Genomic DNA, 22,834 nt, shown 5'->3' on the forward strand with positions numbered 1-22,834 from the left:
AACCCAGGCCTGGGCAACATGCCGGCCATTTCAGCAGCTCGTGAACTGTGAACCCCAACTGACATGCCGCTAGGCCATAATCGCACTAGCCACTTGAACAGTACTAGCCAGTCCAACATGTGAAGTGTGTGCGGTGATTGACTTCTGCTTTCTCACCGCCCGATGCCCGGTCTCTCTCGCTCTCACAGACGCTAGGCTCCATCTGTCTGGGCCTGCTTTTTCCTCTCAAGACCACATGGTGCTCTTTTTCACACTCATCCTCATTTCTCTCTCTCCTCACCTCATAGCTGCCTCTCAATTACAGTGCACAACCTCTTTCAAACCAGACAAGCCCTTAACAATAAGCAGTAGTCAATCCCCTGTTGTTGCTAAGGCAGTTGTTGTTTAACGTCGAAACAAGCATAACCCGCGCAGACAACACAGCTGAGGCCAACAAAGAAGAGGGACTACTCGGCAGCACAGATGGGGTTTTAATGTAACACCGAAGATGGAGGCCAGGTGCTCTTAACCCCAACGAGCGGGAAAGGAAAGGAGAGATGTTTTTGTGCAGTTGTCATGGAAACCAGGTAGTTTGAGGGTGAAATGAGAGCAGGTGGCACACTGGAAAATAAATGCATTTCTGGGAAAACGATAGAATAGCTGGATGGAAGGTGGAATGCTCTCCTGTCTCCAACTGCTTGCTTGTACTATCAGTTATTACTTCTGAGAGAGAGCGTGTCCTTGTGAGAGTGAAAGAGCTTTTACAGTGAAATGATTCAGTAGCTATACCTCTGTTCTACAAGGACATCTTGATTCTTGTCTCAGTCCTTGGAAGTCTGAACTAGAAGTGACACAGTTTCACCTGAAGAGGGCGCTGGACACCAACTTCCAGTTAGTCTCCTTGTCCTCTCAAAACTCAGTGAATGTACACACACACCCTAGAGGGAACTTGCTAGTAGTGTTTTCTCTCCCAACTTCTGATATTGATGATATTAGACCCGACTCTGCCAACTATGACTGGCGTATTTTCAAAGTTTGACTTGTAAGCCTTGAGAACTCATGATAGGTAATCGGACCAATGGGGGCAGTTAGTTTGAAGTGAAACGAGTACATCCCTAGTAGTACTTACTAATCATATGCAATTATAGCCTATTAGAGATACCTAGGGTGACTAGACGTCCCCGTTTTCCACAGCCAGTCCCCGGTTTTGGTGGCCTGTCCACGAAAAATGTCCTTGTTGGACCTTTTTATAACGTTCTGATTGGTGATTCACTGTAACCATCTCATGGATAACCATGGCTAGAAAGTATCTCCAACAGCATAGGCTACCAGACTTGGATGGTTTTTGAATTACTAGATGGGCTAAGATTAAGAGAACTGGAGGGATAATCCTGTGTCTTACAATTAATAAAAGTATTGGAAAGAACTACAGCGAAAATTGATAGTTAAATATAGTTCCAGGGCATGCCATTTAAAAAAATATATATATATTTTTGCGCAGCTATACCCAACACCCTCCCGTAAAATAAAATAATTACACCGATTTTTATTTCCGGTCTCTTTACCTAGGGCTTTTCAGAGTCATACTTTTTACTGCAATCACATAGAGTAGGACACTGACACATTGAATTGTTTATATACAGTGTAGGCCACTCTGGGGGAAAAAGCTAGACTATTCTGAATGGGTTTAGGTATGGAGTTTAGAAGAGAGAAGGGGGGTGGGGGAAGAGTGATTGAGAGGGCTGAGGGCACAGCTGGCAGACTGTGGGCAGCAGATGCCAGCGTGGGAGACTATCAGCGGTTGCCATGGTGAGGGTGTGAAGAGGCAAAGCATTAAGAGCATTTTGTCAATTTCTTTGGGGGGGGGGTTGATCTTTTAAACTCTTCCTGACCCCCCTTACAAACAGTGTCTCTCAGAAATGACTTTCTACCTTTTTATATCACAATATGTTGCATTGTCCCACTTTGTTTAACTAGAGGGAATTTATGATCATACTGTAATACACAGAGAAGGATAGTATATTTAACACGACTAATACTGCGTCCACCCTTTCTACCTTTTTCTAACGGCGCATTCAGAAAACCCTTTTCTTCCTCAGTAACTATTGTCTCTCTGTTCTGTAGATGAATCGTTCTTTAAGTACTGTTAATAAAGAGACTGTGAGAATGAGAGGAGAGGAAGTTAAACCGCTCCCTTGGCAGTGACATACACACTCCCTCCCTCAGCAAAACGATCCAGGAATAATAGAAACTCGGTCCTCAGCCCGTAGCCCTGTCCTGCTCCCGACCCGGTTCATTCCTAATGCCTTATTCGGACCCATTCATTCCCTACTAACACACAGGAATAGCCATGTAATTGCTTGAGCCGATGTAGCAAAGTTAACGGCCCTCTATTTGTCTGCTGTGTCGGTCGGCTCTACAGCCTCTCTCCCACCGGGCACACTCTTCTTTTGCTTTTGATCTCCCTCTTTCTTTCTCTCTCTCTCCCTCCATCTCTTTTCTCTGCCTTCCCTCCCTATGCCCTCTCCATCCCCCCCCCCCCCCTCCCTATCTCTAGTCTCCTCAGGGTTGTGATATCTCTGGCTAGGGGCCAGGCACTCTCTCTGGTGTTCCCTGGCAGCCGAGACAGAATCTGTTCCAAATGACTCCCTAGTCCCTATTTAGTGCATTACTTTTGACCAGGACCTATAGGGAATGGCGTGCAGTTTGAGACGTAGACAGAATCTAGAGGAGCTTTAGAAGTCACATGACTCGACAAGCCTGTGGGAATCAGGAAAGACATGCGTCTCAATCAGAGTGACTGGCTGTATAGGCCATAGGCTGTAGTGCCGCAATATTCTATTTGTGCTGCAGTGGTTATATTAGCACATTTGTTTTTTGTGTGAGTGTGTTGACTCTGGGAGAAGACTCTGAATACCCATATATGTGTCCTAAATATTTGTCTGTTTTGAGTATGCAGGGGAAAAAATGAAATGTAATACTATGGGACATTTAGAAAATCGAGTATATTTTAAATGTCCAGATACTCGTGTTGGCTTTGACAACCGCTGATCAATTAGATAAGGGGATGCGCTCCCTGAAACCGAATAGCGTGAAACAGCGCAAAGACACATTCTCAGTAAACGAAAATAGAATGTTTTATAGTATGTGAATTTAAAAAAAAAAATTTGATGGTTTAAATGCCAGGATGTTATACTCATCTCAGCTCTTTATCTAGTATAATTAGATGCACACTTTTCCACAATGCATTGGAAGAGGTGAGATGCGAGTGATGGGCCCCGTTCTCTTTGAGTAGCCAAACAACAAAACCTAAGCTACTTAATTGGGAAGATGCTGAATAGCGAAGCTTCTGTGGGGGTTTTCAAATGTAAGCTATACTAGGCTGTTTGATTTAATTGAATATGTTACAGCACTTTGGTTTCACTAATAAATATGTTCAAGTGGAAAATATTTACCTACGGTATAGGTTGAATGTGATGGTCTGCTTATAGCCAGCCTGAGTAGGCCTATAACTCCATACCTATTCCATTCAGAGTTTAGAGAAATTAATCAAATTGGAAGTGAGCTATTATCAGGCTGGTTAATGTGATGCATGTTTGTTGAATTTTTAAAAATCCACCCGCACTCTGCCCCACCCCACTTACTCAACCAGTCAGGAGCTGCGACTGCGTTGCGGTCGTGGCATACTGCATACTTTTTACTAAACTGCGCGCTAAATAGTATGCGACGATGAGTACATGCATTGTATGCAGTTTAAGTATGTAGTACGCTAGTATAGGTATTCGGACATGGTGCGTTTTTTTTTTTTTAAGGAGCATGCAAATACCAGACTCAATGTCAGTTGACAGGTGGTCAATCTTGACCTCTGACCTCTCAATAGCTTCTTTAATTGGCTACAGTGGTCAGAGAGCACCTAACTGACCATCTGCCAGAACACACACACACACTTTGCATGTGTACAGTTTCTTTTACCTAATAGCCCAAGGCCTACTACTACAGATAATACAATTGTAGCCTTATAGAAACTTCTGCAGGGCTTTATAGGTTGGCAATGTACAGTCCTAACCCTTCAGTGCACTCCAGTCTATCCTTTCAATTCCAGACCCTTCCCTCTGGCTTCCTACAGAAACCCTATACACTATTCTATTGGGTCACAGGCAGCCTAACATCCACATGCAATTGGCTACAGGTGTAGCCAGAATATTCCATTCCAACATTCCCAGACAGACTGTACGTAAGACGCGTCACTGTTTCATCACAGCCGTTTCTAATCGCCACGGGAACCAGATAATTAATCTCCTGAGTTCAGGAGAGAGGGTTCCACGAAAAATATGGAAAGTCAAACTGCCCAGTTAATTTTTGAAGGAGTTATTTTTGAATTCTTTGTCTCATCGGTAATTGAAAGCAGTTTGAGTTAAGACCTGAAGCTTTGTGTGTGGAGATACCTGACGCTTTAAGGATGTCTCCAGTTAATATGCAGAGGTAGGGGGGGGGGGAGGGGTTGCTTAGTTTGGGGGACAGAGAGGGAGAGCGAACCGCCGAAAGTAAATGAGTTGGCGACTATCCAGGCAGCCCTTTTTTACATTCAAAGGATGTAGGCCTATTTCTTCCTCCAGTCCACTTCAGAATAATTTTAGAAGGGTTTAGAGAAACCCTGTCTAGTTTCTCCCTACCTATCTCAAGCTCTTTTATAAAGATATGTTTTTGCAGATGGAATATATTGGGCAACATATTGTGCATAGTTGTGCCCAAGTCTTCTTGTGCTGTTAGCAAAGCTTGGTGAAGAATCACTTATTTCCCCTAATCTATTTCTCACCCACTCTTTCTGGCCAATGGGTGTCTCTCTCCCCTCTTCCTCGCTCTTTCTCTTTCATGCACTCGCTCTATCCTCTTCTTGTTAGAAGGAAGAATCTCATTATATTTTATCTTCAAACACAGGATATATTCTTCACCCCATCCAGGGGTATCCTAAAAGCCCTCTTAGGGTTGCCACTATCCAGGTCCTTGTGGAAATTTGCTGCCCAGGTCATAGCATAGCACAATGTAACGTTTAAAAAAAAATGATATAGCCATTTCTTTGTGAAACTGGGTAAAGGGAGGTGGGGGGGGGGGGACCTTGTAGATGTCTAATCATCTTCAAAGGGAGATAATTGGCTGTAATAAAGGCTGTAATATGCAATTACAAGGAACAGCAGTCTTGTTAGCCAAGACCACACACACTTTCTTAACACCCCTCTTTTCCAGAAGGTCTCATGGTTACTGGGTATAATTGCCCTCTACCTGGGAAGGCCATTCTGGTAAACCTCAGCTGATTTTTATTTTTTTTACGAGCACAAATGGGTCATTTTAATTACCTGTTTTCAAGTAACTGACTCTGCAGCTAATTGGGACCAGAGAAGGCTTTTCTGAGGTCCACATTATTAGTCAGTTTCAGGAGCAGTTTTAAAGGGGGGTTGGCTGTTGGGTCACAGTGCGGATCAGTGTTCATTAACGCTATTCACCAGTGGTGGTAATGGTAACTACCACTGCTCTAATAGTAACTGAGACCAGTGACTGTAACATTAAACAGTGCTCAGGATAATATTTTATGTTCCCCAACAAATACACATTGCCATGACAACCGATTGCACAAATTCTCCAAGTGAACCATCCCATGGCTTTCTCTCGAATGGGCCTGATCGTATGAGTTCTGCCTGCTTGCTGTGAGAGCAGTGGACCAACGTGCATGTCGTGCCATGCTCTGTTGTGCCAAAGCAAATCGGCGAGGTTGGCTGGCTGGCATGGGGCTAGTGAGGGGATATGGTAATCACACTACAGTTTGACGGGTGGTGGTGGTGCTCCATAATCGGCCACCGTCGCTGATGGGGCAATTAATTTCCCATAATTAATGTTAGGAATGAGTCATTTTATGTCTGCCATGGTGGAGGAGAGAGAGGAAGGCATCTGTTCAACTCGGCACATTACTTTCCAAAGTGGAAAGTGGAATTTCTGAACTAGGATCAGTTTAGCCTTTTTAGATCAATGAATTAATGAGATTATATGGACAGGGGGGGGAACTGATCCTAGACCAGTTGATTAGTTGTATGTGGCTGTTGGAACTAGGAAACCTCTATCTGCATATTAATACGTCTCAGTTTTTGATTCACTGCCACCCCTGGTGTGTTTACTCTCTCTTCCCCTCTTTTCCTCCCCCTCTCTCCTCCAGTGTGCCATGCGGAGCTGAATGCGATCATGAATAAGAACTCAGCGGACGTGAAGGGCTGTTCCATGTACGTGGCTCTGTTCCCCTGCAACGAGTGTGCCAAGCTCATCATCCAAGCAGGTGAGACCCCACACGCAGATGAACACATGCGCAGATGAACACACTCCTATCTTTCTATACCTCTTCTCTCGGACACACACACTCCTCCCTCTCTCGTCCTTGACTCAGCTATTCACAGCGAGACACCTGTCCTCCTTCCACCAAACACATCCTTTATCTTTTCTCTCTATACATCCCGGTTGACAACCACAATGCATAGCTGTTTAGCTTCCCTGACATTGTATTTAGCCGAAGTACCATACAGTATTCACTATACAGTATCAGTTATGCAGGTGTTAGACTAACGCTGCTTTGATGGATGGGCAGACACACAACAGCCAGATATCTGCTAGTCTTCCCTTTTTGATTTAGCTTCCTCCTGTACCGGTGTTTGTTTACCAAATGGCAGTCCTATTTTAAATGTTTTTGAATACTAATTCAACTGCGGTGATTGTCCCGAGAGCAATCTCAACAGATTGTCAGCAGAGTGTGTTTGGTGCGTTTGATCATCGACGCCCCTCGTGCATGTGCCGTGGTACAGTCCGTGTGTCAAGGTGATTCCGACAGTATGCTCGGCGAGGGAGCGACGTCACACGGGGGATTGGGGACGACCCCTAACGGAGCACAAGGTTTCAAGGGGGGGTTACAACCCGTACCCCTACCCCCCTTTTGCTCCCTCCCACCTACGATAGAAAGCGAGATGATTATACTCCACAGCCTCCGCCTTTTTCAAACAACAACAAACAGCAAGCGGAGCTTCTTTTTCCTCTTCCTCCTTCGCACCCTCTCTACCGCTTTCTGCCCTTGCTCGAAAAACTTTCCCTCCCCCGTTATCTTCCCACAAACCCCTGCTGTTGCTCCTTAGGCGAGAGGCCCTCCTGGAGCTGCATATGGAAGGAAGTGAGACACACAACTCCTACACACACACACAGAGCTATATATACTGACATGTATGCAGGCATGCATACACATACTCATAGCTCCGACACTCTCCTACTCACACTATTTCACTCTGATTACCTTGCCAGGCCTTCTCCTCTCCCCGGCACAGTGGGGTGTAAGCTCCTTCTCCAGGCTCCTACTTCATTAAGGAGGGAGTTTATACACCACTTCCCGTTCACCTGCACCTTCAAGAGGAGGAAACTTAACGGCAACAAGTGCCGTGCTTCACAAAGGTGGCGTGTGATGACTGTTCACTCCGCCCCGCCACTAGAAAAAGCTTTTTTCCCTCTGGATCTCTTACTAATTCTTTCTTTCCCTTTTTCTCCCCAACTCTCTCTCTCCTATCTATCCGTCTCACTGTTATAACAGCATGAGGAGAATCAGAGGATTTAGCAATAGATGTGTTTAGATGTGTTTGCTATTTACCGTGAAACGTGTCAGTGAATCCGATAGGCCTACGGAAGGCAGTTGGGCTCAATTCCACAGCGCTCCTTAGCGCTGCACCTGTTCGTCTGGTTTTAGTCTCTCACTCTAGAAATGGGCTTATTTCCATTCAGCCTTGATTAGAACTTCTCCGTGTGTGGTGTCAAAGAGAGTGCGTTTCAACCGCTGAAACCTAGGGAATATGTTAAACTACAGCGTGGGCTGCTTTCTGTGTGTTTGTGCGCCATTCTGCCTGGCTGTTGGGTCGTTTGTGTGATTTAATAAATGCACCTCACGTACCGACGAACAGCTCAGCTCTCTAAGAACGGTAAGGGATCCTCCGAGTCCTTTTTTAAGTAACGTTTGCAAGGCCTTGAACGTTAGCCTCTCGGCCCCTCAACGTGTGTTGGTGCGCACCTTGAACGAAACCCTCTTGGCCTCTCAATACACAGGCTCTTCAGATGAGAGATGGAGGGAAAAAGAGGTGTACTCTTTTGGCTTTAGGGGGCACTGTGGTCTTATCATTCTCACCGCTCCCCCTCCTTTTCTCTGTCTCCAGCAGGACACCCATTCAATCAACGTTTGAACAAATCTCTCAGTTGGCTTATTTTTGGACTGGAGTTCAAATGGTTACTGAGAAGCAGCACAATTCGTGTGGAGCCACCCAGAACTCTCTCTCTCCAATCTCTTTCTACCTTTTTATCTTTGGCTTTTTTCTATCCTGTTTTTCTCCCATTTTCACTGGCTCTCTTATTCACCCAATTATTTACTTTTACTCACCCCTCTCTCCTCCACCCCTCCGTTACCAGACAGTTAATGGTACGTAACTATTTTCAGTATAAATCAGCCTCATCTATTATATTCTCAGCCAGTCTCAGTTCTAATGTGAGGAAGCTGCTGCTGTAGCCTGGCCTGACTCCTGCGCCGGTAGTGCTGTAGCCTGGCCTGACTCCCGCGCCGGTAGTGCTGTAGCCTGGCCTGACTCCCGCGCCGGTAGTGCTGTAGCCTGGCCTGACTCCCGCGCCGGTAGTGCTGTAGCCTGGCCTGACTCCCGCGCCGGTAGTGCTGTAGCCTGGCCTGACTCCCGCGCCGGTAGTGCTGTAGCCTGGCCTGACTCCCGCGCCTGTAGTGCTGTAGCCTGGCCTGACTCCCGCGCCGGTAGTGCTGTCGCCTGGCCTGACTCCCGCGCCGGTAGTGCTGTCGCCTGGCCTGACTCCCGCCGGTAGTGCTGTCGCCTGGCCTGACTCCCGCGCCGGTAGTGCTGTCGCCTGGCCTGACTCCCGCGCCGGTAGTGCTGTAGCCTGGCCTGACTCCCGCGCCGGTAGTGCTGTAGCCTGGCCTGACTCCCGCGCCGGTAGTGCTGTAGCCTGGCCTGACTCCCGCGCCGGTAGTGCTGTAGCCTGGCCTGACTCCCGCGCCGGTAGTGCTGTAGCCTGGCCTGACTCCCGCGCCGGTAGTGCTGTAGCCTGGCCTGACTCCCGCGCCGGTAGTGCTGTGTCTTTAGTCCTGAACGCTGTCTTGGTGAAGTGCGCCAAACTATCTCTTCCCAATCCTCAGTTCAATTATGTGTTGGTGCATTTAGCCTTAACGCCTCAATATGGGACTTTGAATTGAGGAATCATTATCCATCTTAAGGTCGTTGTACAGAAAATGAAGAATATTTATGTTGACAAGCGGACGGCACTGTCCTAACAATGTAATTACAACCTAGCAGGTTATCCGTCCTCTGAGTCTACGTAGCTAATTCACTGGTTGCCCCTCTTCACCCCTCTCCTCCCAGTGGCCCCGCTCCCATTGTATTCCCATTAGCTAATCTGGAGGACTTTTGTTGTTTTCCTAATCCCATTGGAATGCTCCTCCATAGTGTCTCCCTCTCCTGTTTATCACTGGCCCATTACAAGACCTGCTATTGTAAGTCACTTCAAATAAAAAATCTAACATTTTATTTGCCAAATACAACTCTTGTAGATTTAACGGTGAAATGCTTGTTTACAACAATGCAGAGTTGAAACATTAAATGGTAACACACGAGGAATAAAATACAAGAATGGAGCTATATACAGGGAGTCCCAGTACCAGATTAATGTGCAGAGGTAGGAGGTATTTGAGGTAGATGCACTATATATACAGTGCTGTTATTGTGGAGTGGAAACGTCTAGCAGCAACAACAGCTCACGAAGTGGTAGGCCACACAAGCTCACAGAACGGGACCGCTGAAGCTCGTAGTGTGTAAATATCGTCAATCCCAACTGTAAAGTTTGGTGGATGAGGAATAATGGTCTGGGGCTGTTTCATGGTTCGTGCTAGGCCCCTTAGTTCAAGTGAAGGGAAATCTTAACGCTGCAACATACATTCTAGACGATTCTGTGCTTCCAACATTGTGACAACAGTTTGAGGAAGGCCCTTTCCTGTTTCAGCATGACAATGTCCCCGTGCAGAACGCAAGGTCCATACAGAAATGGTTTGTCAAAGATCGTTGTGGAGGAACTTGACTTTCCTGCACAGAGCCCTGACCTTATATGGTCGTTAAGCAAACCCCCTCTGAAGGATGTGTTTTAGACGGACTAGTTTAATTTCATCCCATAAATAATGAGAGGTTGCTTTCTTCCTCACCTCAGATTTCCCTTGCCTTCTCACTCCTCTCGACTGCCACGTATTAGTCTCCCCTCTCCTTTTTTGCTTTCCTCGCCTGATATTGGTCTCTTTCCTCTCCGTCGTAGCTGGTCAAACGGATGCTTAAAACATGGATTCATGGGAGCCTCTTCAGTCTACTGGGCTTGGACTGACTCCCCAGCGCCTGCCTGCCTGCCATCCATCTCTGCCATCTTGTCACTTTGGGATGTGTCTGTCACAGGCACATGCTCTCACAGGCATGCACACACACACACACACACACACACCAACTTCCACTACCACTCTTGTAAGAGTGGGATGATTTGAAATGTTCTAAAGTTTTAGTCTGGTCCCAAATGGCTAGCTACCCTACCCCCTCCTTCCTCTCTTCTGAATTACTTAACTTGTTATGGCTGCAATCCCAATACCGGGATCGATATGACAACTACCAGTGAAATTCAAACTACAAATCTCATAATTACAATTCCTAAAACATACATGTGTCATATCATTTTAAAGGTAATCTTGTTGTTAATCCCAATGTGTCCGATTTCAAATAGGCTTTTCAGCGAAAGCACTACAAACGATAATGTTAGGTCTCCACCAAACCACAATAAGCACAGCCATTTTCCAGCAAAATATAGCATTCACAAAAAGCAGAAATAAAGAAAATGAATCACTAACCTTGAATTTTCTTCATCAGATGACACTCATAGGACTTAATGTTGCACAATACATGCATGTTTTGTTTGTTAATGTTCATATTTATATAAAAAAAAAATACAAAAGTTTACATTGGTTTATTAGATTCACTAGTTCCAAAAACATCAAGTGATTTTGCATAGCCACATCGTTTCAACAGAAATACTCATCATAAATGTAGATGATAATACAAGTTATACACATGGAATTATAGATATACCTCTCCTTAATGCAACGGCTGTGTCAGATTTCCAGATTTCCAAAAGCAACACATGCAATAATCTGAGACGGCGCTCAGAACAGAAGCCAAATTAGCCGCCATGTTGGATTCAACAGAAACCAGAAAATACATGATAAATGTTTCTTTACCTTTGATGAATTTAATTAGAATGCAGTCCTAGGAATCCCAGGTCTACAATAAATGCTTGATTTGTTCGAAAATGCCACGAAATGTCCAAAAGTTCCGTCAGTAGAAACATGTCAAACGATGTACTGAATCAATCTTTAGAATGTTGTTTACATATATCTTGAATAATGTTCCAACCGGAGAATTCGAATGACTTCAGATGACCAGTGGAACGCAGGTGCTTCCCCTGTGAACGCGCATAGTGAATGCATGGTCAACTCATGGCAGTGGTGACTATTTCCTGTGTCATTCGACCCCCCCTTCACATTAGTCATCAGACAAAGTTCTATTGACTGTTGACATCTAGTGGAAGGCGTTGGAAGTGAAAACTCATCCATATCTCGCTGTTATTTCAATGAGAGCTTGGTTGAAGATCTGCCACCCCCAGAAAAAAATCCAAACAGGAAGTGGAATTTCTCAGGTTTTTGCCTGCAATATGAGTTCTGTTATACTCAGACATAATTCAAAGTTTTTAGAAACGTATTTTCTATCCAGTATTTTCTATCCAATATTACTAATAATATGCATATATTAGCAACTGAGACTGAGGAGCTGGCCATTTACAATGGGCACCTTTTCATTCAAGCTACTCAATACTGCCCCTGCAGCCATAAAAAGTTAAGCTGTCCTCAGTGGACAAGTCACTGTTGTGGATCGTTCCAGAATGGTGCGTTTTTTAACTACTCAAACGGTCTCTCTGGTTCCAACTAGTTTTCCATCCCAGCATGACTGTTTACTAGTTTTCCAGTGTTTCTGGTTAGTTTGATAACAATATTAAATAATGTTTGATTTGTCACATGCGCCAAATACAACGGGTCTAGAATGAAATGCTTGCACACTCTTATTTAATTTACAATGAAATGCTTGTTTGCGAACCCTTCCCAACAATGCAGAGTTGTAAGAGTGTGCAAAGCTGTTAAGGCATAGGGTGACTACTTTGAAGAATCTCTAAAATGAAATATATTTTGATTAACACTTTTTTGGTTACTACATGATTCCATATGTGTTGTTTTCACTATTATTCTACAATGTAGAAAATAATTAAGATGGTTCGGGTAACTATTTAGCATTCTTAAGGCTTGGGGATTGAAGCTGTCTCGGAGCCTTTTGGTCTGTGATCCGGTGACATTTTCCAGACGTTAGCAGAGTGATCAGTTTATGACTTTAGTCTTTGGCAATTTCAGGCCTTCCTTTTACACCGCCTGATCTAGAAGTCCTGGATGGCAGGGAGCTCGGCCCCAGTGATGTACTGGGCAGTCCGCACAACCTTCTGTAGCGCTTTGCGGTCGGTTAGCAGTTCAAATGTATTGTTTCTGTCTTCAATCTACAAAATGTTTTTTCTTTTTTGCGAGTGTTGTCTTGGCAACGGCTAGAGATGGATAAAAGGCTTTTGTTTTTTTAGACATGATAAATTAGTGTGCCGTGCAGGCCTTTTCTTTTGACAGTATCTACAGAGGCATCGGTTTTCTAAAAGGTTGGGATGTGCATATCACCTTCAGTATACTTCACAATAAATAGATATCTCCCAGACGCAGAGAACAAATTTGCTTTATTTAAAGTTATTTTCCTTTTTTACATTTTTATATTTAAAATATGGATCTGTTTTCCTCTGTTGCTTCACTATAGATCAGTGGAAAGAAGTCGTGGGTGATTTTCAATAGTACATTTCTTCAATTGCGCACTTTTTAAAAAACATGACTACTACTGGCGTCTCAAGGTGTCAGATTCAGAACCCCATCTAGGAACTTCAGATTTTGTCGTCTGTTTTTGGACAGTACCTGGGAAAAGGGAGACCGATAGTAGAAGCATAGGCAGAAGGTGGCTGAGACTGGGCTGGCTCGCCGGGGGTGGGGGTTTGAGTCAAGACCACTAATGCTTGACCAGATTTCCCCCCCCCCCCCCCCTCCAACTTGGCTCTGAAGGATGTGTTTTAGACGGACTAGTTTAATTTCATCCCATTTGCTTTTAAATTGTGTGTCGGCTATCGTACACTAGACTAAAGGTCTTGTCCTTGGCGACTTGTAAAGCTCCCCGTTTGATGCAGAAGGTTATCTGAAACTGTCTCAAGCAGTGTGGATGTTGAGTCTTTTCTCTCTTGGAAGCAGCGCTTTCAAAAGGAAATACACCACTTCTCCGTGCTACAGCCTGTTAACTCAAGGCCGTCGATTGGGCTGATCTTGGATGCTCTACATGCTTTTCCTTCTTATTAGAGCTGTGAGGCTGTGAAGCCCCACTTCATAACCACTGCACCCCCAAACGACACACAATCCCACTCTCACACACAACCCGCGCCTTCCTTACACACATCAAAACGAAATGCCCAGTTGCCCAATTACATAGTAAGGACATTATTCACACACACGATTCTGTGCCAAAATAAACCAGTGTAATTTCAAGCCATCTCCCTGATTCCCCCTCTGTGCTACTAAGACTAATTTTGGTCTGACAGCATGAGCACCACCTACTGCTGGAGCCCCGCCTTTACCATCTTCACAACCAATCATTATATCCCTTGGAGTTCAGCCAAGCGCTAATGCCAAATCCTGCAGAGCCCTCACCAGGTAATATTGACAATGCATTTTTATTCATGGTTTGTTTAGTGGCTATACATTTGGAATACTGTCATTATCCCCTTTCAGACTGCTACCATATGTAAACTCACACCCGGACATTACTTCAATAAGTAAGCAAGTTTGATTAAATGTGTTTATTTGCAGTTATTTATTTTTGCGGGGAACACTTTTTTTAAAGTGTACAAGTTCTTCCCCAGATAGTCATAGGGTGTGTGTTTTAATGTATGTAGATTCACACTCATTGCATCTGTGCTTTTCAAAACCAATACACCTAGGAATAAGGACAATACCTTGTATGCAAATCTAAATATCAGAGATATTATATTCAGCGGGTGATTTATGAATAAAGGAGCTCGCCCCACGTACTGTCTCTGCACTCTGTGGCCTTCTACGGCTGCAAACAATCCGACCACAAAGCTCTTTGTTACTTCCACTTGGGAGAAGCGACGCTTTGTGCGTTTCATTTATTTATCTGATCCATTGTTAGCCCAGGCAGCGTCGCTGCACACATTCAGATAGGCTTTGTTGTTTTCGTACATATTTATTCGCTGCTAACGTTTCTTTTGAATAGTCGTCTGTATAGTTGTTGTGAAGTAGGCTAAACTCTTGTAATTTAGAGCAGTGTTTTTTTTTTTTTTTTTTTAGATTCTGGGGACTCAAAGGGGTGCATTTCTGCACTTCACACCTGATTCCACTAGTAAAAGGTTTGACGATGAGTTGAGTAGAATCGGGTGTGTTGTGTTAGGGCAAAAAAAACACACATGCACCCTGGATTACCAGAATTAAGAACCACTGGATCAGGCCGTAGCTTTACTGTGATTACAGTTGGATTTCAGTAGCTCCACATGCTGGCATTTCTCACCCTTTTATATTATCAGCGATTGGAGTAGTAACTGTACAATTACGGATGTGATACGAAGAGAATATGATGAGCATAACAGTCCAGTCCATACCAGGTGAGTGGATATTATCACCACCGTTTGTCTACTAGAAGGGGTAAACCACTATGCTAGAGGCTAGCCTGTCTTTCACTCCCTGTAGAGCTGGTGCTGCTAACAGTAACACCACCAGCCAGCCCTATAGTCAGTCGCTCTTTATCTACTGTGGTGAATAGAATTCACTCTGCGTGGTCTCCCCTCAGCGGATCACAGAATAAATACCAGCTCTTTCACAGTTTCCCGCAGATGAAACTGTCCGATAATACAGGGCAGGTGAGACTGGGAAGCCATGCTGGGTAAAGCTGAGCCGGATTGAGCCAGCGGCTCCTAAAGCTCTGATGATGCGGGGAAGATATCAGGCGGGCTCAGCACAGAGCCATGGGGGACAACCAATCCTATCTCTGCAGTTTAGGGGGGTTTCAGGGGGTGTTGGCAGATAAGGCGGGCACCCGCTGTATGTGACCTTTTGCCAGAGTGAAATTGTGTGTTTGTGTAGGAAGCTGCAGACCTCCCAAGCATGATGGTATGGTAGATATACTAATCGAGCCAGGCCCTGTTATAGTGCTTAGTGTCTCTCTCACACACACACACAGACACACACCTCCATTAAGTTGGAAGGGGGTGCTTTTAAAGATGACAGCTGGAGTTGGTAGATTTCCTGTTTCGTCTTTAGTTCTCGGTATTGGACTCAGCCTGCTGTTGAGGGTTTATCGACCGCCCCCATACAGTACGTGTGTGTGTGTGTGTGTGTGTGAACACAGACTCAGAATTGCACCCCTCATCACTCCGCAGGGTTTACTGAGGCCTCCCTTAGTCACCGCTCACCATCATCCCAAGCCTGTCCGATAGATAATTGACTCTCTCTCTCTCCCTTTATTTTCCCCTCCCTCTTTCCCCTCGCTGTCTCTTACCTACAGGTATAAAGGACGTGATTTATTTGTCAGACAAGTACCACGACATCCCTGAAATGACTGCCTCCAGACGGCTGCTTAACTTGGCAGGGATCCAATACAAGTGAGTCTTCTGAGCCGCCGTGTGTGTTGCCCCTGGATGGAGGGACAAGGATGTTATAATGACTTAATTGACATCTGCCAGCCAGAGAGGGCTGACAGTTTTGTGTGAAGAGGTTTCCAAACAAACAGGGTTGGGGTTTAGATGGCGCTCCCCTCAGAGTTACATGTGTCTTTGAACCTGTATTTCAGAGGGTTTGCGGGGTGGGGTTAGTGCCTGGATATTGTTGTTTCAGGGGTGTAAACCTACCCACTAACTACCTGTCCTGGGACTACTGGGGGGGTCTGCAGTGGAGAGTGATTAAGGGGTGGAGAGATGGCTGTTAGGGGAGGGGATGAGAAGGGGCGGAGAGTGAATGGTGTGATGGAAGGAGCAGGTAGATATTTGTTATAATGTTATATGATATAATGTTGTCTCTGTCTACATACATACTGAACAAAAATATAAACACAACATGTAGTATTGGTTTCATGAGCTGAAATAAAATATCCCAGAAATGTTCCATACTAACAAAAGCTTATTTCTCTCATTCTGTGCACAAATTTGTTTACATCCCTGTTAGTGAGCATTAATCCTTTGCCAAAATAACCCATCCACCTGACAGATGTTGCATATCAAGAAGCTTATTAACCAGCATGATCATTACACAGGTGCACCTTGTGCTGGGGACAATAAAAGGTCACTAGTCACACAACACAATTCCATAGATGTCTCAAGTTTTGAGGGAGCAGGCAATTGGCATGCTGACTGCAGGAATGTCCTCCAGAGCTGTTGCCAGAATTTCTCTACCATGAACCGCCTCTGTTTTAGAGAATTTGTCAATAAGTCCAACAGGCCTTTTATGGGGAAGTGGTTTGCTGATGACAACGTTGTGAACAGAGTGCCCCGTGGTGGTGGGGTTATGGTGTGGGCAGGCATAAACTAGATACAACTAACACAATTGCATTTTATTGATGGCAATTTGAATGCACAGTGATATCGTGATGAGATCCTGAGGTTTATTGTCGTGCCATTCACCAACCGCCATCACCTCCATGTATGAGAATGCACAGCCCCTTATTGCTAAAATCTGTACACAATTCCTGGAAGTGAAAATGTCTTTCAGTTCTTCCATGGCCTGTGTACTCGGACACTGAGCATGTTTGGGATGCTCTGGATTGATGTGAAGCAGCGTGTTCCAGTTCCTCCAATATCCAGCAATGCTCTGGATTGATGTGTACGACAGCGTGTTCCAGTTCCCGCCAATATCCAGCAATGCTCTAGATTGATGTGTACGACAGCGTGTTCCAGTTTCCGCCAATATCCAGCAACTTCGCACAGCCATTGAAGAAGAGTGGGACAACATTCCACAGGCCACAGTCAACCTCCTGATCAAGTCTATGAGAAGAAAATGTGTTGCGCTGCACGAGGCAAATGGTCACACCAGATACCGACTGGTTTTCTGAGCCATGCCCCTACCTTTTATGTAAGGTATCTGTGGCCAACATATACATATCTGTATTCCCAGTCATGTGAAGTCCATAGATGGGGCCTAATAAATGTTTTTCAATTGACTGATTTCCTTATATGAACTGTAACTCAGTCAAATCTTAAATTGTTCCATGTTGCATTTATATTTTTGTTCAGTGTATACATTTTAGAAATTCATATACAAACATTGGAAGCATTTAATGAGACAAATGTACAACTCTCGTTTGGCATCAGTCATGGCTGCAGCATTTCTTAATGACCAAGCCCAAAAACTAGGCCAAATCATGAAGTTCAGCCCCCCTTTAAGAATTATATCTTCATATTTTTACAATGCGACGCGGCACATTGCCAAAGATCCTTCTACAGGCTTTCTTATTACCAAATGAAAGCCTATAGCCGACAAATCAAAGTTTATCACATGCGCCGAATACAACAGGTGTAGACCTTACAGTGAAATGCTTACTTACAGGCAATAGTGCGGAGAAAACCTTTACATTCAATGTTGTTTAGATAATCAAATAGTTGAATTGAAACCTAAATAATTCCCAGAATCAAATAGGCTATAGGCTGCAAAAATAGCCTTCATTTATTGAGTAGGCTATTGGCTACTTTTACCAGATGCACAGGTTTAAACTGGCTGTGAACGGTCGAATTGAAGGAAAGTCTGAATTAATGTAGTAATCAACTGAATTATCGGAAACTCATACCTGTTGCACTTTTGCAGGCTGTGCATCCATCTACTGGGTTGTCCTCCTTGTCCACAATGACTCCAAACTGCCGATTTCAGTCGAGCAGCACCAGGTGTATTTCACCATCGTAACCTTTGTTTTTATTTCTCCTGTTATGTTACCCATTTTCACGTGAGCTAGGAGTCGGAAAATAAACTTTGCAGCGTAATGTCACGTGGCAGAAGGAAACGCAAGCTCTGCACGTCGACAAATTAGGAATGTTTTTTTTGCGGAACCGTAGGTATCCGACCCGTTGCAGGACTTTAACACACTGTATAGACCTCGAACAACACATACATACTCTCTAGATACACATATACACACTGGGAAAAATAAAAAATTCACCCACAAACATCTATCTGCAGGTACATGAATAAACAGAACTTTTTCATTGATTCCCATTGAAATGTCCTTTGCTACTTCACACACACACACACACACACACACACACACACAGTAGGCATGGAAATCTCCCACTGAGCCACATTAAATACACAGGGTTGCAGCTCAGGTATTTAAATACAGTCTTAATACTTCATCCTCGACAGATCAACTAAGACTTTTACTGTTGGAGACAGGAAACCAGAGGAGACAAGAAATGGGTTTTTGTTCCAAATGGCACCCTATTCCTTATGTAGTGCACTACTTTATGGCACTACCCATAGGGCTCTGGTCAAAAGTAGTGCACTCTACAAGGAATAGGGTGCCATTTGAGATCCACTTACACTGATTCAATTATTTTTTTTAAATTAATATAGCAATATTTGAAGATTTGTTCATATGGGCTACCAGTCTATGGAGGTGTAGAGGTTAACTCCACTAGCTTGAGGATGTCCTCTACATGCGCACACACATATATTCAGGTTGTCCTCTAGCTCAGGGTTTCCCATACTCAAGCTTTGATTATTTGAATCAGCTGTATAGTGCTAGGGCAAAAAACCATGTGCACCCAGTGGGTCCCCAGGACCGAGTTTGGGAAACTAGGCCAAATCCCTAAGCTGATCATGTACTTCCTCCTACACGTTTGCAATGACTATTTTATTCCTCTCCTTTCCGACCTCCCTTTTTCTTTCCGTCTCTATCCATCTTCTCTGTCCGTTGGCGTTTGGACCGAAAGCGTGTATTAAATTGGACTGTTAACTGGATCTCATACTCAATAGAAGTTTCAAGGGACATTTTTGACCTTGAGGAAAATCAATGAACGAATGTCTGAATCAGTGATGACGCAGTATAACCAGTTGAAATTGCCCTTAGTATTTGCAGATAGGAATTATTGCCTTTGTTGAAGGCTGAAACATTTCTTTTAACTCCACTTAAATAAAACACATTTGTGTTGAGCAAGTATTACGCCTTATCCTTTTCAATTATGATTACTTTTTTATTAGAACTTCTACTCACGTTGGTTGAGTGCCGTCCCATTGCCATAGATAGGAATTCGAGAAATAAAATTTACTGTAATTTGTCAAATGTTGTGGACTGAACTGTAGCCTTTGTAGTCAGACTGTCCTCTCTGCTACCACACGGCAAGTGGTACAGCTTCTACCTCCAAGCAATTAGACTAATGAACAGGTAATTAAATGTCTACCCGGACTATTGGACCCCCCCCCATTGTTTTATGCTGCTGCTACTTCCTGTTATCTATGCATAGTCACTTTACCCCTACCTACATTTACAGTATCAGTCAGTTTGGATGCACCTACTCATTCAAGGATTTTTCTCTATTTGTACTATTTTCTATATTGTAGAATAGTGAAGACAAACTATAAAATAACTAATGTAACCAAAACAAATTAAAAATATATTTGAGATTCTTCAAAGTAGCCACCCTTTGCCTTGATGACAGCTGAGTGTGCAAAGCTGTCGTCAAGCCAAAGGGGGGCTACTTTGAAGAATCTCAAATATATTTTAAGTTGTTTAACAATTTGTTTTGGTTACATGATTTTATAGTTTGTCTTCACTATTCTACAATATAGAAAATAGTACAAATAAAGAAAACCCCTTGTTTGGTGCGTCTAAACTTTTGACTGGTACTGTACATATTACCTCGACTAATCTGTACCCCTGCACATTGGCACGGTACCTGTATATAGCCTCATTTTATTTTTTTATGAGGTAATTCTTTCTTAAAAATAAAAAAAATCTGCGTTGGTTAAGGGCTTGTAAGTAAGCATTTCACGGTAAGGTCTGCACCTGTTGTATTTTGGTGCATGTGACAAATGACATTTGAGTGAGAACATCTTTGGCCTTGGGATTTAAAAGGAGGTTTGCAAGCAGCATTCATTCCGTGTGTGTGTGCGACTGAACAGGCTAAGGGTGTGTCTGTGCAGGACGATGGGTCTGTCTTCAGAAAGAAAGGTGTCCTGGAATGCTATTATTGATGGCATTTTAAAAGGCAGCAAGGTTTTTAGTGTGTCGTGCAGTGGTGGACTGTGACGCTACAGTGCCTCTTCTCTTCTGCTTGGGCACGTACGCCATGACATGGTGTTAAGAAACTGCGTTATAGAAAGGTTAGTGGCTTGCCATTTCACTGCAGTAATGGTAGCTGTTATGATACAAAACTTTGTTTACGTCCCGAATGGTACCCTAGGCACTGGTCAAAAGTAATGCACCACATAGGGAACAGGGTGCCATTTGGGATGTAGCCTGTGATACTCTATTGCGCTTGACCCACAGAGGCATAAGAGTGATTAGGACAGGTGGAGTCTGCTCTCTGCTGGTGTTGGGGACCTTGGCAGGGGGTTGAGGCGAGGGGCGATAGGGGGGAAGAATGCGCCCCTGGTCCTGGTCATTACCTCCTAGAGTGGGCGGCCGCTCCACCCTACACCCCCTCCCTCTCCCCAGGGGGCTTGTGGGTAATTGGACCCCCCCAGAGCTCCTTCCTGGGCGCAAGAGGATATTAAGTTGAAGTGTGGGGAGAAATCATCTGAAAGCTGAGTTTCTTCTTAACTGTCTCCCCTTCATCTTTGTCCCTGCTGCCTCTCCCCCTATTGTCTCTCACTCAAAACCAGTCCCTGTGCTGAAAAAGTTCCAGGAAAAGTTCATAGCTTCACAAAAAGAGTGACTTGCTTTTTCTCCTTTTCTCATCACACTGTTTGTCTGTTCCCAGGCAGTTCAAGCCCAAGCGAAGCAAGTTTGTCATCGATTTTAATTCTATTAACTCTGGGATGTTCAACGGAACAGGCTGAATACACTCACCTTGAGAAAGAGGACAGGGAAAGAGTGGGTGCTTTGATGTCTACTCCTCCCCTCAACCTACCACACCTAGAGGAACTCAAGTATGTCTACTGTAAATGTTGAAAACCATATAGAAACATTCATTGGAAAGGTTTTTCTTTTGTTTTTTACAGTGCAAAAAGTGATTTGAGTTGTGAAATTGTGAAAATTTACATTGGGTCTCATGGAGTTACTTTTACTGTGGTCTCGTTAAAAACACACAAAAATCACAATCAGGATACTCTTCCACTGAGTTTTACAGTTTTAGACCAACTACTGATTTTGTAGTTCTAAGTGTTAGACTAAATGTATTAGTACCATATTAGGTCAAATGTTGGGCTACTGAAACACTAAACCATATCATATTGTGTGCTGCAATGTCAACCAAATAAAACTGAGGAATGTTTTAAAATCATTCAAGTGTACAGTCTGTTTATGCAAAAATATAGAAACTGCTGTAGCTTTGTCTCATATCTTTGAATAGAAGAGCAATCAGCCGGTAGAAGTACTCTCAACTTCGAGGAATTGGAGATTTTATCAAAGTACAGACATATTTTGGGTGATATCCAAGCATAGATCTGCTGGACATGAAGTGGTGCAATACTGTGAATATGCAATATGCAGGTCAATTCAATACCCCACACTATGCTGTTCAATTTCACTGGACCCCACGTTCTCCCGAGTGGCGCAGCGGTCTAAGGTACTGCATCCCAGTGCAAGAGGCGTCACTGCAGTCCCTGGTTCGAATCCTGGATGCATCACTTCCGGCCGTGATTGGGAGTCCCATAGGGTGGTGAACAATTAGCCCAGCGTCATCCGGGTTTGGCCGTCAACGTAAATAAGAATTTGTTCTTAACTGACTTGCCTAGTTAAACAAATCGAGCTGGTGGTTGGACCCAGACAAAGTGGGAGAGAAATGGAATAGAAGGATAACTCCATATTAGATGCCTTTTAGGTGTGCTGCTCAAAACAGCCTCTATGTAGACATGTATACAGAATTTGAAATCGTTCCCACTCACACCTGACAAAAAGGCAGCGAGTGAAGTGGTAATAAAATAACCTGGCATCCATCTTTCCCCTGCTTTGAAACAAGTGTGTGATGAGGAGGGTAGAATGAGAAGGTAATTGATTAGCCTGCGTCTGATCTAGAGGGTGTTGATATGGTGAGTCTCAGAGGGTTCAGAGAGGTCTGTGGGACACCACACTCAAACACTCTTTTTTTCCCCCCGTTCTCTTCTCCTCCGACCTCTTTTCCTCCCTACCCTTCATGCTCTAATAGGTGTCATCCTCTGAGGTGCTCTATCCTCCACAGATTAACACGGGGAAAGACTTCTGACGGAGGTACACCGAGACTCCTGTGAGTTCAAGAGCTTTGGAAAGGAGCAAGGCAGTGCATGCACATCTTACCCTGGTTCCCCTCTACCTCCAGCTTGTCAGGGCCTCTGTTGGCCAATAAACCCTGAACCCAGCCACTAAACTTTTTGTTGGATGCCTCCACTTACAATCGCCTGTCAAGTCTACATCTCATCTTCCCC

The 22,834-nt window shown here is 44.2% G+C and overlaps 1 protein-coding gene across 1 annotated transcript in view; it reads left to right on the top strand.

Annotated features, from left to right (window-relative positions):
• Positions 1-21,714, top strand: part of LOC115137480 (deoxycytidylate deaminase-like) — a 34,176-nt gene extending 12,462 nt beyond the window's left edge. Inside the window, exons 4-6 of the mRNA XM_029673795.2 lie at positions 6,185-6,301; positions 15,795-15,891; positions 21,193-21,714. Of these exons, the coding sequence (XP_029529655.2) occupies positions 6,185-6,301; positions 15,795-15,891; positions 21,193-21,271 (293 nt within the window). The 3' untranslated portion in view covers positions 21,272-21,714. The remainder of the gene's footprint in view (positions 1-6,184; positions 6,302-15,794; positions 15,892-21,192) is intronic.
• The last annotated feature ends 1,120 nt before the right edge of the window (positions 21,715-22,834 follow it).

The sequence above is a fragment of the Oncorhynchus nerka genome, linkage group LG11 (assembly GCF_034236695.1).
Source record: "Oncorhynchus nerka isolate Pitt River linkage group LG11, Oner_Uvic_2.0, whole genome shotgun sequence".
Taxonomy (NCBI): domain Eukaryota; kingdom Metazoa; phylum Chordata; class Actinopteri; order Salmoniformes; family Salmonidae; genus Oncorhynchus; species Oncorhynchus nerka.